Source organism: Lissotriton helveticus, chromosome 8, assembly GCF_964261635.1.
Source record: "Lissotriton helveticus chromosome 8, aLisHel1.1, whole genome shotgun sequence".
NCBI lineage: Eukaryota > Metazoa > Chordata > Amphibia > Caudata > Salamandridae > Lissotriton > Lissotriton helveticus.
In genome coordinates this window covers 1,298,061,533-1,298,084,998 of record NC_136069.1, presented here as the reverse complement: position 1 = coordinate 1,298,084,998, position 23,466 = coordinate 1,298,061,533, and the positions used below count along the sequence as shown (strand labels likewise).

Below are 23,466 nucleotides of genomic sequence, written 5' to 3'. Positions count from 1 at the left end.
GGCGAAACCCCCAGTCACCTTGGGAACCAGAAAAATGATGGAGTAAAACCCCTGGCCCTGCTCCCCCGGAGGAACCACCCGAACCGCCCCCTTGTCCAACAGTGACTGAACCCCCAGAGAAAGTTCCGCACGTTTGGATGGGCAGGATGGCCAAGGAGTCGGACGGACCCCCGAGACCGGAGGCAGGCTGGAGAACTCCACACGGTACCCCAAGCGGATCACGTCCAGGACCCACAAGTCTGAACAGGAGGACATCCAGGCCGGAAGAAACAACCGAAGCCGACCACCTACCAAGGATCCGTCCTCGGACCCCAGATAGTCAGGAACGAGGCTTCGCAGGGGGGGATTTAGCTTTCTTGTCCCGACCCCGTCCAGGCTGAAAACGACCTCGACCCCTGGAAAATTGTCTGTGAGAAGAGGGGCGAAAGAAAGGCTTAGGCTTAGAAAAAGCCGGAGCAGCCGAGTGCTGTTTGAAAGAGGAGGAATGTTTCTTCTCCTTGAAAAGCCGATGAAGCTTGCCCTCCAATTCAGCCCCAAACAACATGGAACCCTGAAAGGGCAACCGCAGCGCAGCAGACTTCTGGGCCGAGTCAGTCTTCCAATCCTTGAGGACCAAGTTCCGACGAGCAGCCACGCACGCACCCCCCGAGAGGGCAGAAGCACGCACCACATCGAAGGACATGTCAGAGAGAAACTCCACCTGACGCTCAATGTGGGCCAGGACAGCAGAACAGTCAGTAGCATTATCCATGGACCCATACAAAGTTTTTAAGTCAGAAAGAAGGGACTGGGCAACATAAGTCCCGTAGATGCCCGCCCTTAGAGCCAGGTGCGAACCAGAATAGGCTTTGCGCAGGGAAGCGTCCACCCTCTTGTCGACCGGATCCCGCACCACAGCATCCTCAGCCAAAGAAGTGCGACCCACCAGACTGGCCACGAAAGAATCCACAGGAACAGAGTCCGGCAAATCCTTCGCCATATCCTGAAGAGGATAGAGCTTCGCCATAAAGCGAGGAAGAAGAATATGATCAGGATCCTTCCACTCCCGATCCAAAACCTCCCTGACACAAGGATGGACAGGCAAAACCGCAGGCGCAGCGCACTGGAACTGACGAAGCAAGGACCCTCCAGAGGTACCCGGGACATCATCAGCAGGAAACCCCATATTCTCCTTCACATGGGCCAACAAATCGGGCAGTATATCCTTATTCACATATTTGCCCTTGACAATATCCTGCTCCAGATCATCACCGTCCGACCCAGAGGAGGAAGAAGAAGAAGAAGGGCGTGGAACACCACCGGACTTGGACAGGGAGTGCGACCCCTTAGACCGGGGACTCCCCATCTCCAACAAAGTCTCTCTGATCAGCGACTTCAACCTTGCATCCACACCACGGTCACGACGCCTGGATCTAGCAGGAGAAGGAGAGGATGAAGAGGACGAAGAAGAGGAGGACTCCACAACATGCCTGCTCTTCTTCGAGTGCTTCCCCATGATTATGCCAGCAGGAACAGACAGCCACTAAAGACAGCCACAGGCCAGCAGGAAAAACGTGAAGGAAAGCCCAGCAAAGGCGCCCCAAACGTACAGGACCCTCCAAACACAGAGAATCGAGAAGCAGCACCCAAAACACGCCAAAACAGCAAGAAATGCAGGCACCGTAGGGCAAAAGCTCATTAAATAGGAGGAAATGAGAAAAAAAACGCTACGCGGTACTTACACACGAAGGACCGACAAGCCTCCAAACAACACCGCCGCCGGCCGATCACTGAAACACCTGACTTCCTGCCCCACACAAAGGAAGTCAGGCAAACTCCGGCAGGAAGCGCCCCAGCCACGCGAGGGCCGCCGCACCACCGGAGGCACAGGAAACAGAGCCGCGTCTCCGGTCAAGCCCAGCAGGACAGAGACGCGGCCAAATCCTCCTCCAGCCACACGCGAAGATCCAAGGCAGGCCGGAAGAAGACTCCAGGGAACCCCTCGAGCCTGGCAGGAGGGGAAACCAGCCCCACCCGAAGCCCAGCAACAGGTAGGCACCAGGCGCCCACCGGCTCCTGGAAACTGCAGAAAACACTGTCGAAGACAGAAAAAAAGAACAGGAGGCATGCTGGGTACTGTACCCTTATGTACTCCCTATAGGGAGAGGGAGGGGCGTACCAGCATTCCTGCTTTTCTTTTTTCTGTCTATAAGATAGGTTATCTCACTTTTTATAATGAAGGGGACGAGGACAGGAGGGACCTGGGGGTAATGTTGTCACTGGTGGCCCAGGGGTAGGGGGCTGTCAGAAAACACTCTCTGCGGTAAGCTTCTCTCGTTAACATTAGCTTGTTCAAGGAGTTAAGGCTTAGTCTAGGAGGGGAAATATATTTGGACAGCATTGAGGCAACATTCACACACAATAAAGGCGAATGTATAGTTAGTGTTCTTGTGTTTAAAAATTAATACAAATGCATTTACACTTAGAATTAGAAAAGCTAGGAATTAATAAAGAAGTAAGAGTAACACAAACCTGAAGGTCTTCACATTTTTGTAACCCGAGCTATAGGTCTAAAAGTGTCTTATACTTAAAGGCAAATAAAGGTAAACCAGATATCTATTAAAAAAGGCTACTTAATTTTTTATTTAAAAAATTCTTATTTCTTTTGAAAAATACAAATATTGCTATGAACATGTTGTTGAATCGAGTCAAACCCCTTTGACTAGGGTTGATGGATTGAAATGACACCCTTTGCATTTATATTACAGTTTTGGCTTCCTTGCTCCAGTAAATGAAGGGCACATTATATATCCACCGTCTGTTTATTTTGACTGAATTTCTCAAGAAAGGAAAAGGACTTGTGAAGGCAACACAAGAGCCTTCAACCAAAGGTGCGGCATTCGTCTACTCACAAGAGAGTACTAGTCAGAAACAGAAACTATGACTGTTTTGCAGCTGTGAAAGGCACTATATTGCAAAGTTTGTTTGCTGGCTGTCCAGTGGAATCCTGAATTTTGGTAAGAATAGGGAGGAACCCCTAGGGTGCACAATGATTCATGGAACTATTTTAGTATCGAATTGTTCAGTTCAGCTGCCAAACGAATAGCAGGGTGGAAAAGTGTCTTGCAGTTTGTGCCCAAGGGATTTGGATGACATCTAGTGCCTCTATCTTGGTTCTCGTCAAGATTAAATAGCGCTTCCCAGACTGCCAGGGACTGTGGTGTGGTGTTACAGTGGCTTTAAACCTTCTTTTGATAATATCTCTCAAGGGCATGGCCAGAGTAGTTCAAAATGTCCCACCTTTAGCTTGGGCAGGGCTAAACCATGGAAAGCAAGGGAAACAATGTATGGTTTTTCTGAAGGAGAATAGTGAGGTGCATACATCTGCATCCCCTTCTTGTGCATTTTTATATCAGGTGAACGGGGTGAGCATGTTAACAGATCTTTTTGCAGAAACGTTGTGAGGCGATTCGTTTCAGGCACATTAATAGAAGATCTTGAACTGCTCCATGACTAGAATGGGAAGTCAGTAGAATTTGGCAACAGTGAACATTTAGAATTTAAATCCTGTAGGTTGGTAGCCATTACAAAGTTGATTTTTCTCTGTGAAAAGGCACGCTTGTAGTTTGAAAGCTGATCTCTTACCCTAACATGATTAGTCAATCAACCCTCATCCACATAGATGTAAATATTTTCCTTTGACAAATTTTATCTGCATAACCACAAGTCCTTGTACTAACTTGAAGCTATCTTGTTGTTGGAGTCCTCGTCCTATTGCAAGTGGAATGGTACTCTCTTGTGATGGTCCATCACTTCCTTGATTGATTCCTGAACATGCATTATTACAATGGGATCTATCATTTTGTCCAGTCTCTTAACCAGGCCTGACTTTTTTTAAACACTTTTTGTTGTTGGGTGAAACCAATGAAACTCACATGGAAGGGTACCATGTTCTTAGATATTGCAATCCTCAAAAGGATGTTTTTTTGCATCTCCCTGGATGAAGAAAACATACACTAATACTGTCATACTCCTGTAGCATAACTCAGTAGTTAATTTGCTCTTGCACTGCAATAAAGATCTTGATCAGCAATTTTGAAATATTACAACGAATGAACATATGATGAAGATTGTTTTGTAAAGTAAGCCTTTTACACTTAATTTACAAATGTATTTTTCAGCAGCAAATGATGCCATTTGTAAAATCACTGGGTTTTTACGTGCAAAATACTTTTTAGTATTACCAGAGGTCCATTTGCAAGTCGGAAAAGGTTTTATGCCCAGTAAAAGGGCTTTTATGATGCTTCCTGAATCACAAATCGAAGGGGAAGTGAAAGGGGTGTCCCTCTCCTATTTGCAATTTAGAAAGTGTCATATGCCTAGGGTTGGAGACCACAGTTATGGTCACCAACCATTGACCAGATTCTGATACCTCAAAGGGAATGGTATCTGATTCGAAAAGACAAAGCTGTCCTGGGAATATCTTCTCCTTAGAGAATCACATTGTGCAGCCTTGAGGGGAGTGGGCAGTGTTCAAGAGGACAGACAAAAGGTGATGGGAGAAAGGCGTGCAAATAGTCTAACCAGAGGCAATCACTTGGGGTTATGTTTCAACCCATTGTTTTTTTTGCCCATTATGCTATCTGAGATTTGACCAACCTATGTACAAATCAGCAGTGGTTCTGCTCCAGGCCCTTAGAAATGAGGGTGCTCATATTTATCCTAATGGCTGACTTTTCTAAGGATGAAATCTCGTTTCTTTCTATATAGTGTTGTTTATTGCTGGTCAGAGATGGATATGCGTTCGAACACTGACGGTACATCCTTTTTTGTGTCCTGACATTTTTTTTTACATGAGGCAAGAATATTTAAGAATTCAGGCATGATGAGCGATCCATGCTGGTGGACTCTTCCAGCAGTTTCTTGCAATGTGTAGGATGGTTTCAGAGCCAACTTCCACCTCGATATAGTGACGCACAAATGGCCATTTAACTCTCGTAAGAGTGTCTGACTTTTCAAGATGTCTTCTCAGCTTTCATAAAGTATTCCACCAGATTGCTATTCAACCCTTTTCAATTTTCAAGTTCTTTTTCAAACGGTATATAAGTAGTTATACCAAAGATAGTGTTTCAGTAGAAGGTGCTCAGCACGGAAATTGTCCTTCCAGTTTGTTAAGAGCTTTCCTGAGTGAATCAAATTAGCATTGTTTGGATATTTAGGCGGTTCTTGACTCTCAGTAACTTTGCAAATATGAAATATATCAATATGAAATCAATAAATAATCAAGGATTTAGAACACCATGGTTTATGCAAGAATGACAATCGTGTAACTTTCAAGCTGGCTGATGCCTCTTCTTGATACATACATCCCAAAGAAAAAGAAAAAATGTGGCTCCTTTTAATAAATAAACTGATCAATGTAACTCTCTTTGCTTTTTCAGTGTTACATTCAATTCTCACAGAACTATTGTTTCAAGTAATGCATACATCACAACTTGAAATTAATTAAAATGTGATTTTTGGTAGGTCTCCAGGGAGAAAGATGACGCAATGCCATGTCCTGTAATATCATATGTCAGGCTAATTACTAGTCAGCAAGATATAATTGCTGTCCTTTCTTTTTTCAGTGAAACCATAGGACATCGAAATTGGCATTTTCCTTATGGTTGCTCAGCAAATGAAAATACGTCTTTTTGAGGCTGTAACTTGGAAGAACTAAAATGGTGGTAACATGTGAAAACTTCATCAGGCTCACCTTGGCAAACCTAGATTTTCTTCAGATGTTCTGTATACTATATTGCAACTGTGCCTGAGACCAGAGAAGAAATATTACCCTTGGGTAGCTAAGAAACTCTTATAGTTGGTGTATGAAAGCGAAAAATGATCGGAGGTCATTGCAAGTTGACAACTATTGTTGAGACTCGGGTAGAACCGGCTGTCATATGGGCGCCGGACCAGAGATACTGGCAATGTCAAAGGCTTGTATGGCACAAATGCAAAAAGGAGTGCAAAGATGGAGAGCATGAATAGTGTAAATCACAGAGCCCAGTGAAAGAACACATCTTTATTGCTCATTGCATTCAGGAGCACCCCATGAACCTGGGAGACTTGTCTTCCTTCTGTGCCACTGCCACACCAGTGGATGCAAAGTAGATAATGAAACCCCCATCAAGTAGGTGGAAGTATAATGACATAGTTGGCCTCTACTGATATGGCAGGAAGGCTGACCATGGTTTAAATGACCCGTATGTTGACACAGAAAACCATCATCTTGAATGGGTGCATGTGCTAGATGATCCAGATCCTTCAAATGTCCAGATAAGTTCAAAATAGTGGTGAACGTACAAGATGACTTGGTTAGGGGGAGGGAGGAACCTAGAGACCTCTGTCTAAAGTACAGAGAAGGACTTTAGAGGTGCGATTCCCAGATAACACTGCTCCAACCACCTTGCCCAGCCATCTTGGAAAGTAGAGAATCGACCCAAAAGTTACACTCAAATGCAAAACATGGAGAAATACAGAGAACTGTTACACAATTTGGGTCACCTTATGCCGGGACAAACTACTCATCTAAGCAAAATTGAGGTCCTGTAACTATAGATGACTTGCATAGATCAAGAAGGATAGTTTAGCAATCATAAATACTTAAGTTGAATCATACAAGGGAAGGGAGTGAGGCAAACAGCAAGAATGAAAACAATTCAAGACACACACAGATACTTAAAAGTAGGCGGCACAAGCAAATAATTGTAAGGGACTCAATCCAAATTTCAAAAAAATTGTGATGGAGCAAAAATAACGCCCATCCATTTTGCACAACACATCCATTTGTGTGATATAGAATGGGTTAGAGGACACAAATTTCCACATTCATGAAACAGAAAGATGTTTGCACCTTGAAGCACATGAGGACAATGATTCTAGACCTCTTGCTAAATACACATACTCCACTTTTTATCTTGAACATTATTTTACACATGTAATAGTAATTTGACAAAGAAAAAGGCGTCAATAAATAACCTATCAAAAGAAATAGATGTACGTGGTGTGTTGCTCTTCCATGGATCTCCAGCACAGCTCCCTATCTGAGGCCCAGCACATCATTGGAGGCATGGACTGGTGGTACCTTGGTAGTATGTTGACATGTCCCACATGTTCCCTCACCAGGAACCTTGGAGGCAAGCAGTCCCCCCCCCTCCAAGTACACCAAATACAAGATGGTGGCCGCAGGGTGCTTGTTGGCCTGTGGCCTGAATAGCAGCTGTGGTAATGGAGTTACACCCGCTCCCCAATTTCTAGGAGCAGCTAGTGTGATACATATTGTAACAATTGGAATTTGCACTATGGCAAATCATGAAGCAAACTGATTTCACATGACCTTTGCTGTTTGCCTAATAAGAAGCTGAAAAAATACATTCCTCCCACTGTCCATATAGAAAATGTGAGACTATGAGACAAAAAGAGATCATGTTTTATTACTGCAAATAAATAGAAATTGGGCAAAGACAAATTATTATTAATTATTATTTATGGGCAAAATAAATAGCAGCTATTTAAAGTTAATATAAAAAATAACTACAATTAACCAAATTCATCACTGAAGAGAAAATAACTAGTTGTAGGTAGATGTTCACTAAATCCAAAGGCTTTCTGCAGTCACTGAAAGTAAAGGGAGCCATGAGTTGCTCCATTCTGTATGCTGTGGTGGTCTGAAGCAAAATGTGAATGACCATTTAACAGACCAATGAATGAATAAAGTCTGCTGATTAAAAGCCCAAATTTCGTATGTATTTTTTGGAAAACAGTTTTGTGAGACAGCTAAAGATGTCTCAAAGGCCAGACCTAAAAAGCAAAGGTGTAGAGATTCTTACCCTTTCACAAATGTGTCTGAAGTTCCCCCAGATTTTACAGCTGTCAAATTTTTGGCCTCCTTTATATGAACTTCAAGCACTCCTCCACTTGGCAATGGAGCACTACTTTTCTTCAGCGATTTCTTAAAGCTCCTTTTCCCTAAAAAGAATGAGAGAAGTAGTCCATGATTGATGATCAGCATGCAGTCATCATTTGTGTTTAACCAACCATTGTTTATTTCGCTGACAGCAACTTATTTTATATAAACGCTTTATCCAACTAATAAAATTGTTATGTCACCCCTGTCTATTTACATAGTGCTCACCCCAAAAAGGAATTGGCTCCTGGTACTTATAAAATAGACTTTAATATACCCTAATGTTGGGTTATGTGCTGGGCTGGGGGTGGATTGGAATGGTAGGTGGTATGGAATGTGGGTAGTTCTGAGTTCCCTGTGTGAGGTTCATTTGGCAGTTGCTGCCGGGCGCTGGAACCGATAGGTGAATAAAGCAAATGCTCCTTAACGCCATGTCTGGAGCCTTTTTTAAGTGGCGATGAGCTATCCGCTTCGGCATCCCTTGCTGTGCCTCATTCCTGCTGTGCCCCATGTCTTGCTGATGTGTCCAGCTGTTCCGAGTGTGGCATGTGGTCCTGCTCCGAATGCGATGACCCGGCAATTTGAAGTTGGGTGTTGCTGTAAAAGTGATGTGGCGCACAGAGGGGGGTGAGTGCAGTGGAGTCTCAAACCCCACAGGACATGTCAGTGAGAGTGGAGTTGTGGAGATATCCTCCATGATTGGGTTACACAAAAGAAACCCACCAGCTTCTATGATAGCTGTGAATAATAGAGGTATCAACTTCTCTGCAGATTCCGGTTCCCCTTTCACGCTGATTAATGTGAAGGATTTGGTAGATTGGGGGACATTCAAGTGCACCAGTCATTCATAAAATGTTTGCAAATGGGGGCAAGAGGGTAGAGGCCATGGGTAAATTTGATGCCAACCTGGAATTTGATGGAAATTCTTTTACAGACCTGTGCACATTGTCAACGAAGGTGCAAATGTGTTATGTTGGGATGAGTAAGGGAAACTTGCAATTATTTTGGACCCCAATCATTCTGACATGGCATTATCTAAATGGAAATTCAAGGAGGTCTATTGTGCACAACAAAAAACAAACCTCCCCAATTCAAGCCCGGCTTTAATGGCTGGTGAGTGGCTCAGGGAATTTAATGAGGAATTTTTCAGCATTGCATAATTCTCAAAGATGATGCACAAGCGGTGGCTCATAAGTGCCTCTAAGTTGTGGGGGAATTGAAACTCAAATTAGAAAGATTGTGTCCTATGGTTATAATTGAGCCCACTTAGGGGTTGGAATGGTTGACCCTTCATTGTTCTGGCACGCAAGGATGACAAGTGTCTGAGACTTTGGGGCTGATTACGATGGCAGTGAACCCGCCACCGACAGGCTGTCAGTTACATCGTGTGGCCATTTGCCACCTGCCATATTATAATGGCTGGCGGGTCCATGGTTGTTGGAAACATTGACTGCCATGCACCCGATGTGCTCCTTGAGCCTGCCGGTGCTGCAGAAGCCCTCTATTCCCATATATGGCAGTGGTGCTACCAGGCACCACCAGTGGGATTACGATCCCATCCCTGCCAGCCTATCCATGGTGGTTCACCCGCCAAAGAAAGGCTGGCGGAGATTGACTTTGGGAGCCTGTAGCAGTCCCCCCTTTAACCTGGGCACTTCAGTTTTGGGGGGCACCTTTCCCTGCACCATGTGTCAGGCATCGCATGGTGCCTGCCACGTAGCAGAGATATCGAAAAAGTGTTGTTTTTAACATGGCGGCGGGTACGGCAGCCAGCAGCACCCACCACAATAATAAAGTATGGCACTTGTGGCCACCGTGGTGGCAGCGGCATTGTAATACAACCTGTGGGACCGCCGCCTTGTAGGCGGGTGGTCCAAATCCCCGAGATGACGGCGGACGGACTGATGTCCATCTGCCTTCGTAATCAGCCCCTTTGTGTGGATCTGAGAGATCTAAATTTGAATATTTGGGTGGATGGCTAACTTCTGCCTAACATCAATGAGATGCTGGCAAATTTGGGTGATGCTAGTTTCTTCACTTCTTTAGATGTCTCTTCTGATTACCACCTCACACCGTTCGTTACGTCTGAGGGTGCATATTGCTATGTCCATATGGCCTGAAGTGAAGTTTTTGGACAACATAAATTAAGGAGCAATTATTAAATTTTACAGGGAAGTATTCTTAGGATAGGAATTCCCTGAAAAATAAGTGACTGAAAATGGCATGCAGCTTGAACCCAGGGAAATGGAAATCATTTCCTGAACAAATTTGGCATAAAACACATTCTAACTTCATTATACCAACCCAGTAGCAATGGTTTAGTCGAAAGAGTCATTAAGGACCAGTTGCAACTGACTCTTATCAATGGGTTGCATTGGAAGGAGGGGATTGAGGATATGCTGTGGGCCGTGAGGACATCCCCTCACATAACTTACATTACTAAGGGGTATGATTGCAGCAACCAAACTAAACAAAGATTAGATATCCAGAAAAAGCCGCTGGTTAGGAAAAAGTGGATGTAAGAACTACAGTGCAGAGCAAATATAGTACTGTGAATAATCAACACTGAAACTTATTTGTTCAGATTATGGAATGGGTAAGGATCAAGAGGCCTGGTTTTGTTTGCATGGGTTTGTGATGTTTTTCTGCACCAATTGATGTGAAGGAGGTGAAAGATCACGTGGTTGTGTTGGAAAACGGCAAAACATGGAACAAGTGCTTTGTCTCCATGGTGGATTATGTTACTTACCCAGTAAGCATCTGTTTGTATAATGTAGTGCTGAAGATTCACATGCTCTGCATACTCCTGCCAACTAGTGTGGGGTCCAAAGTTGTGCAAGTTGTTTTTCTTCGAAGAAGTCTTTTAATTCATGAGACTGAGTGACTCTTCCTCTAGGTGATACTGTGCATAGGCATTGACTCCGTTGTTAGATTGTTTTCCTGCAGGCGGGTGAGAAAGGAGTATAGAGAGTGTGAAAGAACAAAGTTGTCCATGCTAAATGTAAAAGTATACTATAAGTATGTAACATAACTACAAAGGGCCACAAGTGTCTGGGGAGAAGGGAGGGCGCATGTGAATTAACAGCACTACATGCCATGAACAGATGATTAATGGGCAGGTAACATAATCCATTTGTCGGCATGTGTGGCTGTAGATACACATGCTTTGCATAGACTGTAAAGCAGTCCCTCATCAGAAACCATCTTACAAGCTAGCCTGTAATAGTTGCAGTTGTTTTCAAAAGGGCACGTAGCACTGCCTGGCCTACGCTGGCTTGTTGGCATGCTAAAACATCCACTCAATACTGTTTGGTAAATGTGTATGGGGTAGACCATGTAGCTGATTTACAATTGTCAGCTACGGGAATATTTCCTAAAAAGACCATAGGAGCTCCTTTTTTATGAGATGAGTGTGCTCCAGGAGTGACTGGTAACGTTCTTTTGGCCTTAATGTAGCAAGTTTGAAAACATTTGACTATCCATCTGGCTATGCCTGATTTGAATATAGTATTGACTTTATGAGGTGGAGAAAAGGCTACAAAGAGTTTATTTGTGTTCCTCAAAGTTGTAGTTTTATCTATGTAGAACATGAGTTCTCTTTTTACGTCTAGGATATAAAGAGCTCTTTCTGCTACAAAATCAGGGTTAGGGAAAAACACTGGGAGCTCAATGGATTGATTGATATGAAACTGAGAGACTACCTTAGGTAGGAATTTAGGATTAGTATGAAGAACCAGTTTGTCTCTATGCATTTGGAAGAATGGTTCCTCCAAGGTTAGAGCCTGGAGCTCACTAACACATCTGTGTGCAGTCATGGCAACTAAGAATGCCACTTCTATGAAAGAAAAGGATGGGGCCATGAGTTAAGAGGCTCAAAGGGGGGACCCATGAGTCTGGTTAGAAAAATGTTAAGGTTCCAAAAGGGTGCTGCAGGAACTCGAGTAGGAATGACTCTTTTGAGACCTTCCATAAAAGACTTAATGACTGGGATTTTGAAAAGTGAGAGTTTTTCTGTCTGTTTTGGAGATAGGCAGCCATTACATCAAGGAGTAACCTAATGGAAGTGTAGGCTAAATTAGCCTTTTGCAAATGAAGTAGGTAGCAGATAATGTCTTGCACCGTTGCTTTCACTGGCAATAGTAAATAAAATGTTTCCATTTTGGAGCATAACATGCTCTGGTTGTGCGTTTGTGTGCTTGTTTAAGAATGTTCGTACATTCTTCGGGTAATCAAGATGTCAAAACTCTGCGACCTCAGGAGCTAAATTGCTGAATTGACTGCTTTGGGGTATGGATGTCTGATTTGTCCTTGAATCTAAGTAAGAAGGGGGATCTTCTCATGAGGAACCGCTGAGAGATCTAGTAGTGTTGTTAACCAGGACTCACGTGCCCAAGTGAGAACTACTAGGATCATGATGTGAGATGTTTGCCCAAGTCGCCAAACCAAAAAAATGAATGAGGGGTAGGTGGAAAAGCATAGGCGAATATCCCTGACCAACTCACCCATAGTGCGTTGCCCTTGGATAGTGGGTGTGGGTACCTAGAGGCAATGTTTGGGCATTTTATGTTTTCGTCTGTTGCAAAAAGGTCTATTTGAAGAAAAGTCCACTTTTGAAAGTAGGTAAGGAGGACTTGTGGGTGGAGTACCACTCATGGGCCAGTTGCTGCACATTGCTGTGAAGGTCTGCAAAATTGTTGTCTACTCCTGGCAGATATTTCGCCACAAGATGAATGTGGTGTTGAAGAACCCAGTTCCATATGGTGTGAGATAGCTGTGACAGTTAAGAGGACCCCCCCTCTTTTTGTAAATAATACATGGCTGTCTTATTGTCCATCCAGACTAGGACACAGAGGTATCTCCTTGTACGCTTGGGCAGACAGCAGACAGCGCGCTGAAGGGCGGACTATTTGCCAACGCGATAGCGTTTTTAAAATAATACCTTTTTGCTATATTGTTTAAATTTAATTTCATTCTACCCTGTTTTTAATAGGCTCTGCTCAGTCCCTCTACCTGCACTATAATTGTTAACAGCACCGCGCTTTTGGCGGGTCCCTTGATTCACCTCACGCTTTTTGTGGCCATCTTGGGGGGAGACTTGGACGCCTGGCGGCGCCATTTTTGTTAGCAGACCAGCTGTCACAAGGACACGCTGACCTGCATATTAAGCTGCCCTTTTTACGCGCAGCGTTTGAGCCGTAGTGACGCCGGAGTCACGCCAGAGTCCAGCCCGTCTGCGCCAGTCCGCGTTAAGGACGGGCTAAAGGGCGGGAGACTACGGACCCTGGGTGGACTCGATATGTCATCTCTGGCAGGTCCTTTGTATTCCTACCAGGATCTCAACCGTTTGAGACCTGCATGGCTACCATGCCATTTTTCTTGTTCTCCGGAGACCTTACGAAACGCCTTTTACTGTAACTGCTTTACCACTTGTGGTGAGCTACCGGCAGCTCGTACTTTTAGGCCCCCCCCCTTCTTTGTCACCTCCCCTAAGCTTCCTCTCCTGAAGGAAACAGGCTTTCTTATTAACACTAGATCTCTAGTGAAAAATAACATCGCCTTTAGTGAGTTCGTCACAGCAAGAAAGCCCACACGGGTTTTCCTTACCGAAACCTGGGCCACTGAGTCTTCGGGACCTGACTTGGTAGAGGCTGTGCCGGATGGGTACTCTTTAGCTAGAGTAGGGCGTAGAGGAGGTGGCCTTTGAATCCTTTATAGGACCTCCCATACCTGTCATACCATTCAACTCTCCAGGCCCTCCGACCTTTTCCAAGCCCTTTATTTTCTCATAAAATCTCCCTATGCCGCTCCTTTTGTGGGTATCCTGGTGTACAGACCACCCGGGCCCAGGACAGATTTCAGTCATTCTCTTCTTAACATTCTAGAGCCCTATTTCGGATCTGCCAATCTGACAGTTCTGGGTGACCAAAATTTTCACTTGGATAATCCTGAATCTAAAGATTCCTTGGCCCTTCTGGACTCACTGTCTGCATGTGATCTTTTGCAACTGGTCAAACATCCTACTCATCAGGCGGGTCATATTCTGGACGCGGTTGTTTCTAATGACGATAGGTTCAAAATAGACGATCCCATCCCTTTGGTCTGGTCCGATCACCTTGCCGTTCCTTTGGAGCTCCGGGTCGCCCGATGCATGCGAAGACTGGTGTCCCTAGCCAAACCAAATCCAGGAGGAACCTCAGGAAGATTACGAGCGCCTCGTTGGCCCCTCTGATTCAAAATCATAAAGCGGATCTTTTTGAGGATGTCAATCTAGCCGCTTCTGAATTGTCCAAAGCCATTAGGGCAGAAGTAGATGTGCTGGCTCCCCTTTCTTCTTGCTACTCTGCGAGAAAGAAACCTTCTGCACCCTGGTTTTCGGAGCCTCTTAGGCTCATGAGGTAGGGGTGCAGGAAGCAAGAAAGGCTTTGGCGGGCGAGTTGGAACTTTAAGGAGAGGGATAAACACAAGAAACTCCTGAAGGAGTACAAGGTGGAGGTCATTAGAGTAAAGCAAGAATACTTTGCTAACTTGACAATGGCTCTTTCCTCTCCCAGGGATCTTTTTAAAATAGTTGACTCGCTCTGCACGTTACAGATGCCGGACCCTATAGTAAGCTCCCAGGAATTCTGTGATAGAATAGCAGGATTCTTCCACTCGAAGATTGCGGACATTTATTCGAATCTTGAATTACAAAGGTCCGTTACCCCTTCTCCGCCCGTCCCCTCTTTTCCGCCTTCGGAGGAGGTTTCCCCTACCACCTTGATGAGTTTGTCCGAGTTTCCGCCTCTATCCTATCAGGAGCTTGACCTGCTTTTAAATAAGACAAGGTCGGGGTCCCCATTGACCCATGCCCCCTTAAAGTCCTGAAGGAGTGCAGAGACTCCTTACTGCCCTTATTGTTGGACATCATGAATAGGGCTATGAGAGAGGGCATTTTTCCATCTCAATGGAAGAGTGCGGTGGTCAAACCCCTCCTAAAGAAGCCTACATTAGATCCCGAGGTGCTTAAGAATTTTCGCCCCATCTCTCTGCTTCCAGCTCCGGCGAAGATGCTGGAGACCCATCTTAATCAACATCTGCCGGCATTTCTTGACTCCTCGGGTCTCTTAGATCAATCCCAACACGGCTTCAGGAGGCACCATAGTACAGAGTCAGCCCTTACGGTCGTACTGAACAACATCCGCATGGAGGTAGACCAGGGACATACCACTGTCCTGGTCCTTTTGGACTTGACAGCCGCCTTCGATGCCCTATCCCCTTCGGTTTTAACATCTCGCCAGAGGGAGATAGGGGTGGAAGGGGTGGCTTTGAGTCTGCTGGCTTCCTTTCTGGACCAGAGGGAACAGAGGGTTAAGCTGGGAGAGTTCCTATCTCCATCCCTGCCTGTGCAATGTGGGGTTCCACAGGGGTCGGCATTAAGTCCGACCCTGTTCAACATCTACGTGACCCCGCTTGCCAGGCTGGTTAGATATTTTGGGATGGAGGTAGTCTCCTATGCTGATGACACACAGATCTTGGTGTCCCTCTCCCATTTGGGTAACTCGTCACCGTTCAACTTTAGGAACTGCATGGAAGCAGTGTCCCAGTGGATGATCTATAATTCACTAAAGTTGAACGGTGAGAAGACTGAGATCTTGGTGTTTGGCCCAAACAATAACATCTGGTCACCTGAATGGTGGCCGCCTTCGTTGGGGACCTGTCCTACTCCTACGGAGTCGGCACGGAACTTGGGAGTATTGATCGACCCCGCCCTCTCCATGACTTTGCAGGTGAACAGAACAGTTGCTACCTTCTGGGGTATCATTAAAATACTTTGAAAAATAAAACATTATTTGTCTCCTCAGGCGCGGAAGCAAGTGGTGGTAGCACTTGTCGCTTCGCGACTTGATTATTGTAACGCCTTGTACACCGGCATGAATAAGAGCCTGATACAGCGTCTTCAGACTGCCCAAAATGCGGCAGCCAAATTTGTTCTGGACGCTCCTAGATTAGCGTCAGCAACGGCAGCCAGGAAGGCCTTACATTGGCTTCCTATTGAATCGAGGATCATCTTTAAAATGCTCTGCCTGACCTACGGTGCACTCTCCGGTAAGGGTGCGGGGGTGTCAAGAAACTGCTACTACCCTATGTACCGGGCAGAGACTTACGCTCCTCCTCAAGGAGCCTGCTGGTGGTACCTCGCTTCCGTAGGAGTAAATGGGGCGGTAGGGCTTTCTCTTCAATTGCCCCTAAGTTATGGAATACCCTTCCTTGCGAAATTAAATCTCAGTCTTCCGTTTTGCTGTTTCGGAAGGCACTGAAAACATGGCTGTTTGCAAGGGCGTACCCGTAGTTACTGTTCATTTGTTTTCATGGATTTGCTGTTAGGCGCCTTGATGCCTTCGGGCTTAGTTGCGCTGTTAGAAGCGGCTGTCTCTAGTTGGCAGAGGTATACACTTCTGACAAATAGGGACACACCTTTTCTAGTCAGGGCAAGGGGATCACACACTTAGATAACCCCTGCTCACCCCCTTGGTAGCTTGGCAAAGCAGACAGGCTTATCTCAGAGGCAGTGCGTTAAGCATTTATGACCACATACAGTAATAAAGTGAATACACTACAAATGGACACGACACAGTAGTATTATAAAAATAAGAATGTTTATATAAGGCTTAGCACAAGACCAAATAACGACAAAAATATACCACAATCTTAATAAATACTCTTGGAAGGAAAAATAATAGTTCAAGCACGGTTTCTTCTTAGCACAAAGTCTTTAGTAACAAAAGCAACTCTTCTTCTTTAAAACACAGTTCTTGGCAACAATGTAACCCACACCGGAGTCACACGACGTCGAGGCAAAGTTAATCCAAAGGTTCGGCGTCGACCGCGAGGAGCGCTACGTCGAGCCCGGAGTCGCACAGACCCCCACAACACAGTACCTTGGAAAAGTGAAGCACTCGATGATCAGCGGCGTCGAGATGTCCGGCGTTGCGTCTTCGGCGTTGATCGGGCCTCGGAGTCGGGGCGATCTGCAGCGGCGTCGACCGAAGTCAGGCAGGAGCAGCGCTCACGAGATGAAGCAGGATACGGCGGCGGCGTCGATGTCGATGTTGCAAGAGTGAGCAGCGCCCACGGCGTCGAGAGGGCTCGGCGTCGATGCGATCAGCAGCGGCGTCGACACAGGGTCACTTGGAGCTGGAGCCGAACTCGCTACTCACTGGCGTTGCTACTGGCGTCGATCGGGCCCGGCGGCCGGCATCGAAGGTGCAGGACACTGGAGCCGTTACTCACGATGTCGAGCTGGATTCGGCGGCGTCCGTCGGCGTCGAGATTGCTGGATTCTTCAGAGGTGCTGGATTTTCAGGTTCCAGCAACAAGCACTTTTAGCAAATAGATGAAGTCCTTTGGCCCTGTGACTTCAACAGGAGGCTGGCACACTTCCAACCCTTGGAGATTTTCTTTAGCAAGTTTGAGAGTACACACTCAGTTCCTCTCTCCTGGTTCCTTGGCAAAAATAAAGAAGCAACTGCAGGATTCCCCCAACAAACAACACTCTGACAGAAGGGGTAGGCAGTCCTTGGATCAGCAGGCTTCTTGTCCTTGGTTCAGGTTTCCTTGTCAGAAGTGATCTAAATTCTTGGTTCAGGGGTCCTTCTCTTATACCCCTTTTTGGCTTTGATCCCTTTGTCCATGCAGGGGAATTTCCCCCCATCTTGGGTTTGTTGTGGGTGTTGCCAGGCCTAGGCACCTGGCCTATTCACTGTGCAGGGCAGAGTCTTCAGCCGCCCAGCAGGAGCGGAGCCAGCATTGTCACTGGCAGGGGCAGGGCCATCAGTTGCCCGGCAGGAGGTGGGGCCAGGAAAGTCCCTGGCAGGCTCAGAGTCATCAGTCACCTGGCAGGGGGGCGGAGCCAGCAATGTATCAGGCAGGGCAGGCTATCAGGAGCTACTCTTCCCCTACTCTCAATGCAAATGCCCCACTCACCCCACACTGACTCATTCAGACCTCTGGAGCCACCCAGCTCCTGTCACACGCACACCAGAACCAGCAGAGACCGGTAGACAGTTAGACAAGAAAATAGCTACTTTCTAAAAGTGCTATTTTCAAACACAGAGTCCAAAAACCATCCACCCAAACGGATGCGTTATTAAACCCTGAGTTCAGGGATACCAAACTCGACATTGCACCATGCTTCCCGAGCCCGCTAGGATTATAGCATTAATAATCCTGGCAGCCCATTCTAACTGATGGAGAGCAGGTAACCTTACAATAGTGAAAAACGAATATGGCTGTAATTCACTATTGGGACATGCCAACCTTGTCAGGCTTGTCCTACCTTATGCTTACAATGCACCCTGCCCTTGGGCCTACCATAGGGGTGACTAACATGAAGTTAAGGGAAGGTTTAGGGACTGGCAAGTAGGTGTACTTGTGCAGTCTGCATGACAGTACCAGACTGCACGTAGGTCTAGCAATGGCAGACCTGTAGACATACTTTTACTAGGCCGCTTCTGTGGGTGGCACAACACGTGCTGCAAGCCCACTAGCAGCATTTGTATTTACAAGCCCTGGAACTCCTGGTGCACTCTACTAGGGACTGACAGTAAACCAAATAAGCCAAACATGGAATTCAATCAATACAGCAATTTCACATAGGGAGCACTTGCACTGTGGCACTGATCAGCAGTGGCACAGTGCCCAAAGCAATATACCAGCAAAAACATCGTATACAGAGGAGGCAAACAGAAAAAATGGAGCAGAGACTCATGCCAATGATGTCAGGTCTAACACGTGTCCCCTCCAGCTGAAATGTGGGGAGAACTACCCTTACCCTAGGGAGTCCTCATCACTAAGGCGGAAAAATCTGGACAGACCATCAGCATTGGCGTGATCTGTGCCAGGGCGGTGTTCCACCGTGAAGTCCATCCCCTGTAGGGAAATGGACCACCTCAACAGCTTTGGATTCTCACCCCTCATCTGCATCAACCATCTGAGGGGCCTGTGGTCTGTCTGAACCCGGAAGTGAGTCCCAAACAGGTAGGGTCTTAGCTTCTTCAGCGCCCAGACCACAGCAAATGCTTCTCTCTCTATCGCACTCCACCTCTGTTCCCTGGGGAGTAACCTCCTACTGATGAAGGCTACAGGTAAGTCTCGGCCCTCTTCATTCACCTGAGCTAGAACAGCCCCCACGCCATGCTCTGAAGCGTCCGTCTGGACAACAAATTCTTTAGAAAAGTCAGGTGCCTGGAGTATGGGTGCTGTGCACATTGCAGTTTTCAGGGTGTCAAAGGCCGTCTGACAGGCGTCAGTCCAGATCACAAGTCGTGGCTGCTTCCTGGAAGTCAGCGAAGTCAAGGGGTGCACAATGTTACCATAATCCTTGACGAACCTCCTGTAATAACCCGTGAGACCCAAGAAGGCTCTCACCTGAGTCTGGGTTTTGGGCGGTGCCCATGCCAGGATGGTATCAATCTTGGGTTGCAGGGGGGCCACCTTGCCGCTCCCTACGTGGTGCCCCAAGTACACCACTGAACCCTGCCCAATCTGGCACTTACTGGCTTTGATTGTGAGGCCTGCTCTGCGCAGGGCCAACAACACTTCCTGGAGGTGGCGCAAGTGTTCCTCCCAGCTGGCGCTGAACACTGCGATGTCGTCCAGGTAGGCGGCACCGAAATCCGCCAGTCCAGCCAAGACCTGGTTGACCAACCTCTGGAAGGTGGCAGGGGCATTCTCCATCCCAAATGGCATAACCCGGAACTGGTAGTGCCCATCTGGTGTGGAGAATGCTGACCTCTCTTTTGCCCCATCAGTCAAGGCGATCTGCCAGTACCCAGACGTCAGATCAAACGTACTAAGGTACCGGGCAGCCCCCAACCGATATATGAGCTCATCAGCTCTGGGGATGGGGTGCGCGTCAGTCTTGGTGACTGAATTGAGTCCTCGGTAATCCACAAAGAACCAAAGTTCTGGTGAAGCACCAGGCGCTGCAGCCCTTGGGACCAAGACCACTGGGCTGGCCCAAGGACTGCTAGAGGACTCAACCACCCCTAAGGCAAACATTTTGGAGACCTCCTCCTTGATGTATGCTCTGACCTTGTCAGTCACTCTGTAAGCCTTGTGCTTCACAGGAGTGCTGTCCCCGGTGTCCACATCATGGACACACCACTGAGTGACACCAGGAATCAAGGAAAACAGATCAGGGAATTGTCCCAACAACTGGCGACAATCCTGCTGCTGTTCAGGGGTCAGGGTGTCAGAGAGGACAACACCATCCACTGACCCATCTTGCTCTTTTGCATATCTTTCCCACTCATACCCCTTGTTTTGTTGCAGATTTGTGCCTGTTTTGTTCATCCTTCGTGTTGTCCGCCGCCCTCCACCCTCCCTTCCCGCCACCGCCGCTTGGCCCCGCCCCTTTCTTCTCTTCTGTATCCCTCCCCGCTCCCGCCTCCCAGCTGCTCCGCCCACCCGCGCACTTGGCCTTAAATGGCGACCGTGCGACGCAGGTGAGTGTGACCCACTTGTGGGACACCCCCGCGCCGCACGGCCACCAGCTGCTGTGTGTGCCCCTGCCCGCCCTCTGCCTCGCTACTGCCTCGTTTTGCCGGCTGCCGGCTGCCCCCGCAGTAGGGTTGTTTTGACAATCATTTGTGCCTGTTTTTCTCCTTAACCCCGTGCATCTCCTTTTTTCTTTCCTTATTTTGCCTGTTTTGTCCAACAGTTGTGCTTGTGTAATTTTCTCCGTGTTCTTGGTATCTTTCCCACTCATACCCCTTGTTTTGTTGCAGATTTGTGCCTGTTTTGTTCATCCTTCGTGTTGTCCGCCGCCCTCCACCCTCCCTTCCCGCCACCGCCGCTTGGCCCCGCCCCTTTCTTCTCTTCTGTATCCCTCCCCGCTCCCGCCTCCCAGCTGCTCCGCCCACCCGCGCACTTGGCCTTAAATGGCGACCGTGCGACGCAGGTGAGTGTGACCCACTTGTGGGACACCCCCGCGCCGCACGGCCACCAGCTGCTGTGTGTGCCCCTGCCCGCCCTCTGCCTCGCTACTGCCTCGTTTTGCCGGCTGCCGGCTGCCCCCGCAGTAGGGTTGTTTTGACAATCATTTGTGCCTGTTTTTCTCCTTAACCCCGTGCATCTCCTTTTTTCTTTCCTTATTTTGCCTGTTTTGTCCAACAGTTGTGCTTGTGTAATTTTCTCCGTGTTCTTGGTATCTTTCCCACTCATACCCCTTGTTTTGTTGCAGATTTGTGCCTGTTTTGTTCATCCTTCGTGTTGTCCGCCGCCCTCCACCCTCCCTTCCCGCCACCGCCGCTTGGCCCCGCCCCTTTCTTCTCTTCTGTATCCCTCCCCGCTCCCGCCTCCCAGCTGCTCCGCCCACCCGCGCACTTCGCCTTAAATGGCGACCGTGCGAACGCGCAGCGGTCACGCGCAGCGGGCGCGCCGATTGTGCGCCGAAGGCGCGCCAAAGGTAAGCCCGTCTGCGCCCGTCCGCGACCGGACCGCGACCAGCGCCAGGACCCCTGGCCCCCACCGACGGAAGCCGACCCGACGAACCTACAGCGCCGCCGACCTCATCGCACTCAACACCGGCCGCATCCCAGGATGTCACCGAGCCGCCCCGAAGCACACCCACGGACCCTTCAGCTGCCACGCATGCAAGTTCACCTGCATCCGGACCTTCCCTGCACCCGCCAAGCCGAACTCCAGCAGCACCCACCTCAAGTGTATCCTGCTCAACACCCGCTCCGTCCACAGACACGCCGTAGAACTCTGGAACCTGCTCGACACCACCGTCCCCGACGTTGCCTTCATCACCGAGACCTGGATGAACGCCTCCTCAGCCCCAGACATCGCCATCGCCATCCCAGAGGGCTACAAGATCACCCGGAGGGACCGCGACAACCAGACCGGAGGAGGCATCGCCATCATCCACAGAGACACCATCCGCATCACTACCAACACCGATGACACCCTCACCACCGCTGAACACCTGCACTTCCAGATCCACACCAACCCGACCACCACCCTCAGAGGCACCCTGATCTACCGACCCCCGGGACCACGCACACGATTCAGCGAGGACATCGCCGACTTCGTCAGCCCGCACGCTCTCCCCTCCGCCGACTACATCCTCCTGGGGGACCTCAACTTCCACCTGGAGAACAACAGCGACCGCAGCACCAGCACCCTGCTCGACAACCTCGACAACCTCGGACTCAAGCAACTGGTGACCACCCCCACCCACCTCGCCGGACACACACTCGACGCCGTCTTCTCATCCAGCAAAGACGTCTCCTTCAGCCACGCAACAGGACTCCACTGGACGGACCACAGCTGCGTCCACTTCACCTTCAGAAGAACGACGATCCACCACCACCAGCAACAGGTTGCTCGAAGAAGCTGGAACAAGATCACAGCCGACCAGCTCACCGCTTCCCTGAGCCAGCACCCTCCCGCCAACTCAGCGAACCCCAGCCAGGCCGCCGACAACCTCACGAAATGGATCAACGACTGCGCGGACGAACTCGCCCCTCTGAGAACCCCACCCAGCAGATCCTGCAGCAGAAAAACACCATGGTTCACCGACGAACTCAAGAGCTCCAAGAAGAACTGTCGAGCCCTCGAGAAAGCCTGGAGAAGGGAACCAACGACGGACAACATGACCACCCTCAAGCTCGCCACCCGGAAGCACCACCAACTGATCCGCGCCACCAAGAAAAATGCATACAAGGACCGGCTGGACAACAACGCACACAACTGCAAGGAACTCTTCGACATCGTGAAAGAGCTCTCCAACCCCAACGCCGGAAACAATGACATCACCCCGTCGCAAGAACTCTGCAACTCCCTCGCGTCCTACTTCCACAACAAGATCACGGACATACACAACAGCTTCAACAACCAACCAACGCAAGCCACAACCGCTACGACGCCACCCACCACCACCCTCCGCACCTGGACCCCGATCAGCACCGAAGACACCATCCGCACCATGAACTCCATCCACTCCGGATCTCCGACTGACCCCTGCCCTCACCACGTCTTCAACAAAGCCGACGCTGTCCTCGCACCCCACCTGCGGGACATCATCAACACCTCCTTCGACTCCGCCACCTTCCCTGAGAGCTGGAAGCACGCCGAACTCAGCGCTCTCCTCAAGAAACCCACAGCAGACCCCACCGACCTCAAGAACTACCGTCCCATCTCGCTCCTCCCGTTCCCGGCCAAAGTCATCGAGAAGACCGTCAACAAACAGCTGGCCGCCTTCCTCGAGACGAATGGATCCCTCGACCCCTCACAGTCCGGCTTCCGAGCGAACCACAGCACCGAGACCGCCCTCATCGCCGCCACCGACGACCTTCGAACTCTGATGGACAACGGAGAAACAGCGGCCCTCATCCTCCTGGACCTCTCCGCGGCTTTCGACACTGTCTGCCACCGCACCCTAGTACAGCGCCTCAGCAACATCGGAATCCAGGAGAAGGCACTGGAATGGATCACCTCCTTCCTCGACGGAAGAACACAAAGAGTCCGCCTACCACCGTACAAGTCAGAGGCCA

The 23,466-nt window shown here is 48.5% G+C and overlaps 1 protein-coding gene across 1 annotated transcript in view; it reads right to left on the bottom strand.

The window, feature by feature from the left end:
* Window positions 1-23,466, bottom strand: part of SYTL5 (synaptotagmin like 5) — a 684,371-nt gene that overhangs the window by 16,231 nt on the left and 644,674 nt on the right. Inside the window, exon 16 of the mRNA XM_078658261.1 lies at window positions 7,851-7,989. Coding sequence (XP_078514387.1) covers window positions 7,851-7,989 — 139 coding nt within the window. The remainder of the gene's footprint in view (window positions 1-7,850; window positions 7,990-23,466) is intronic.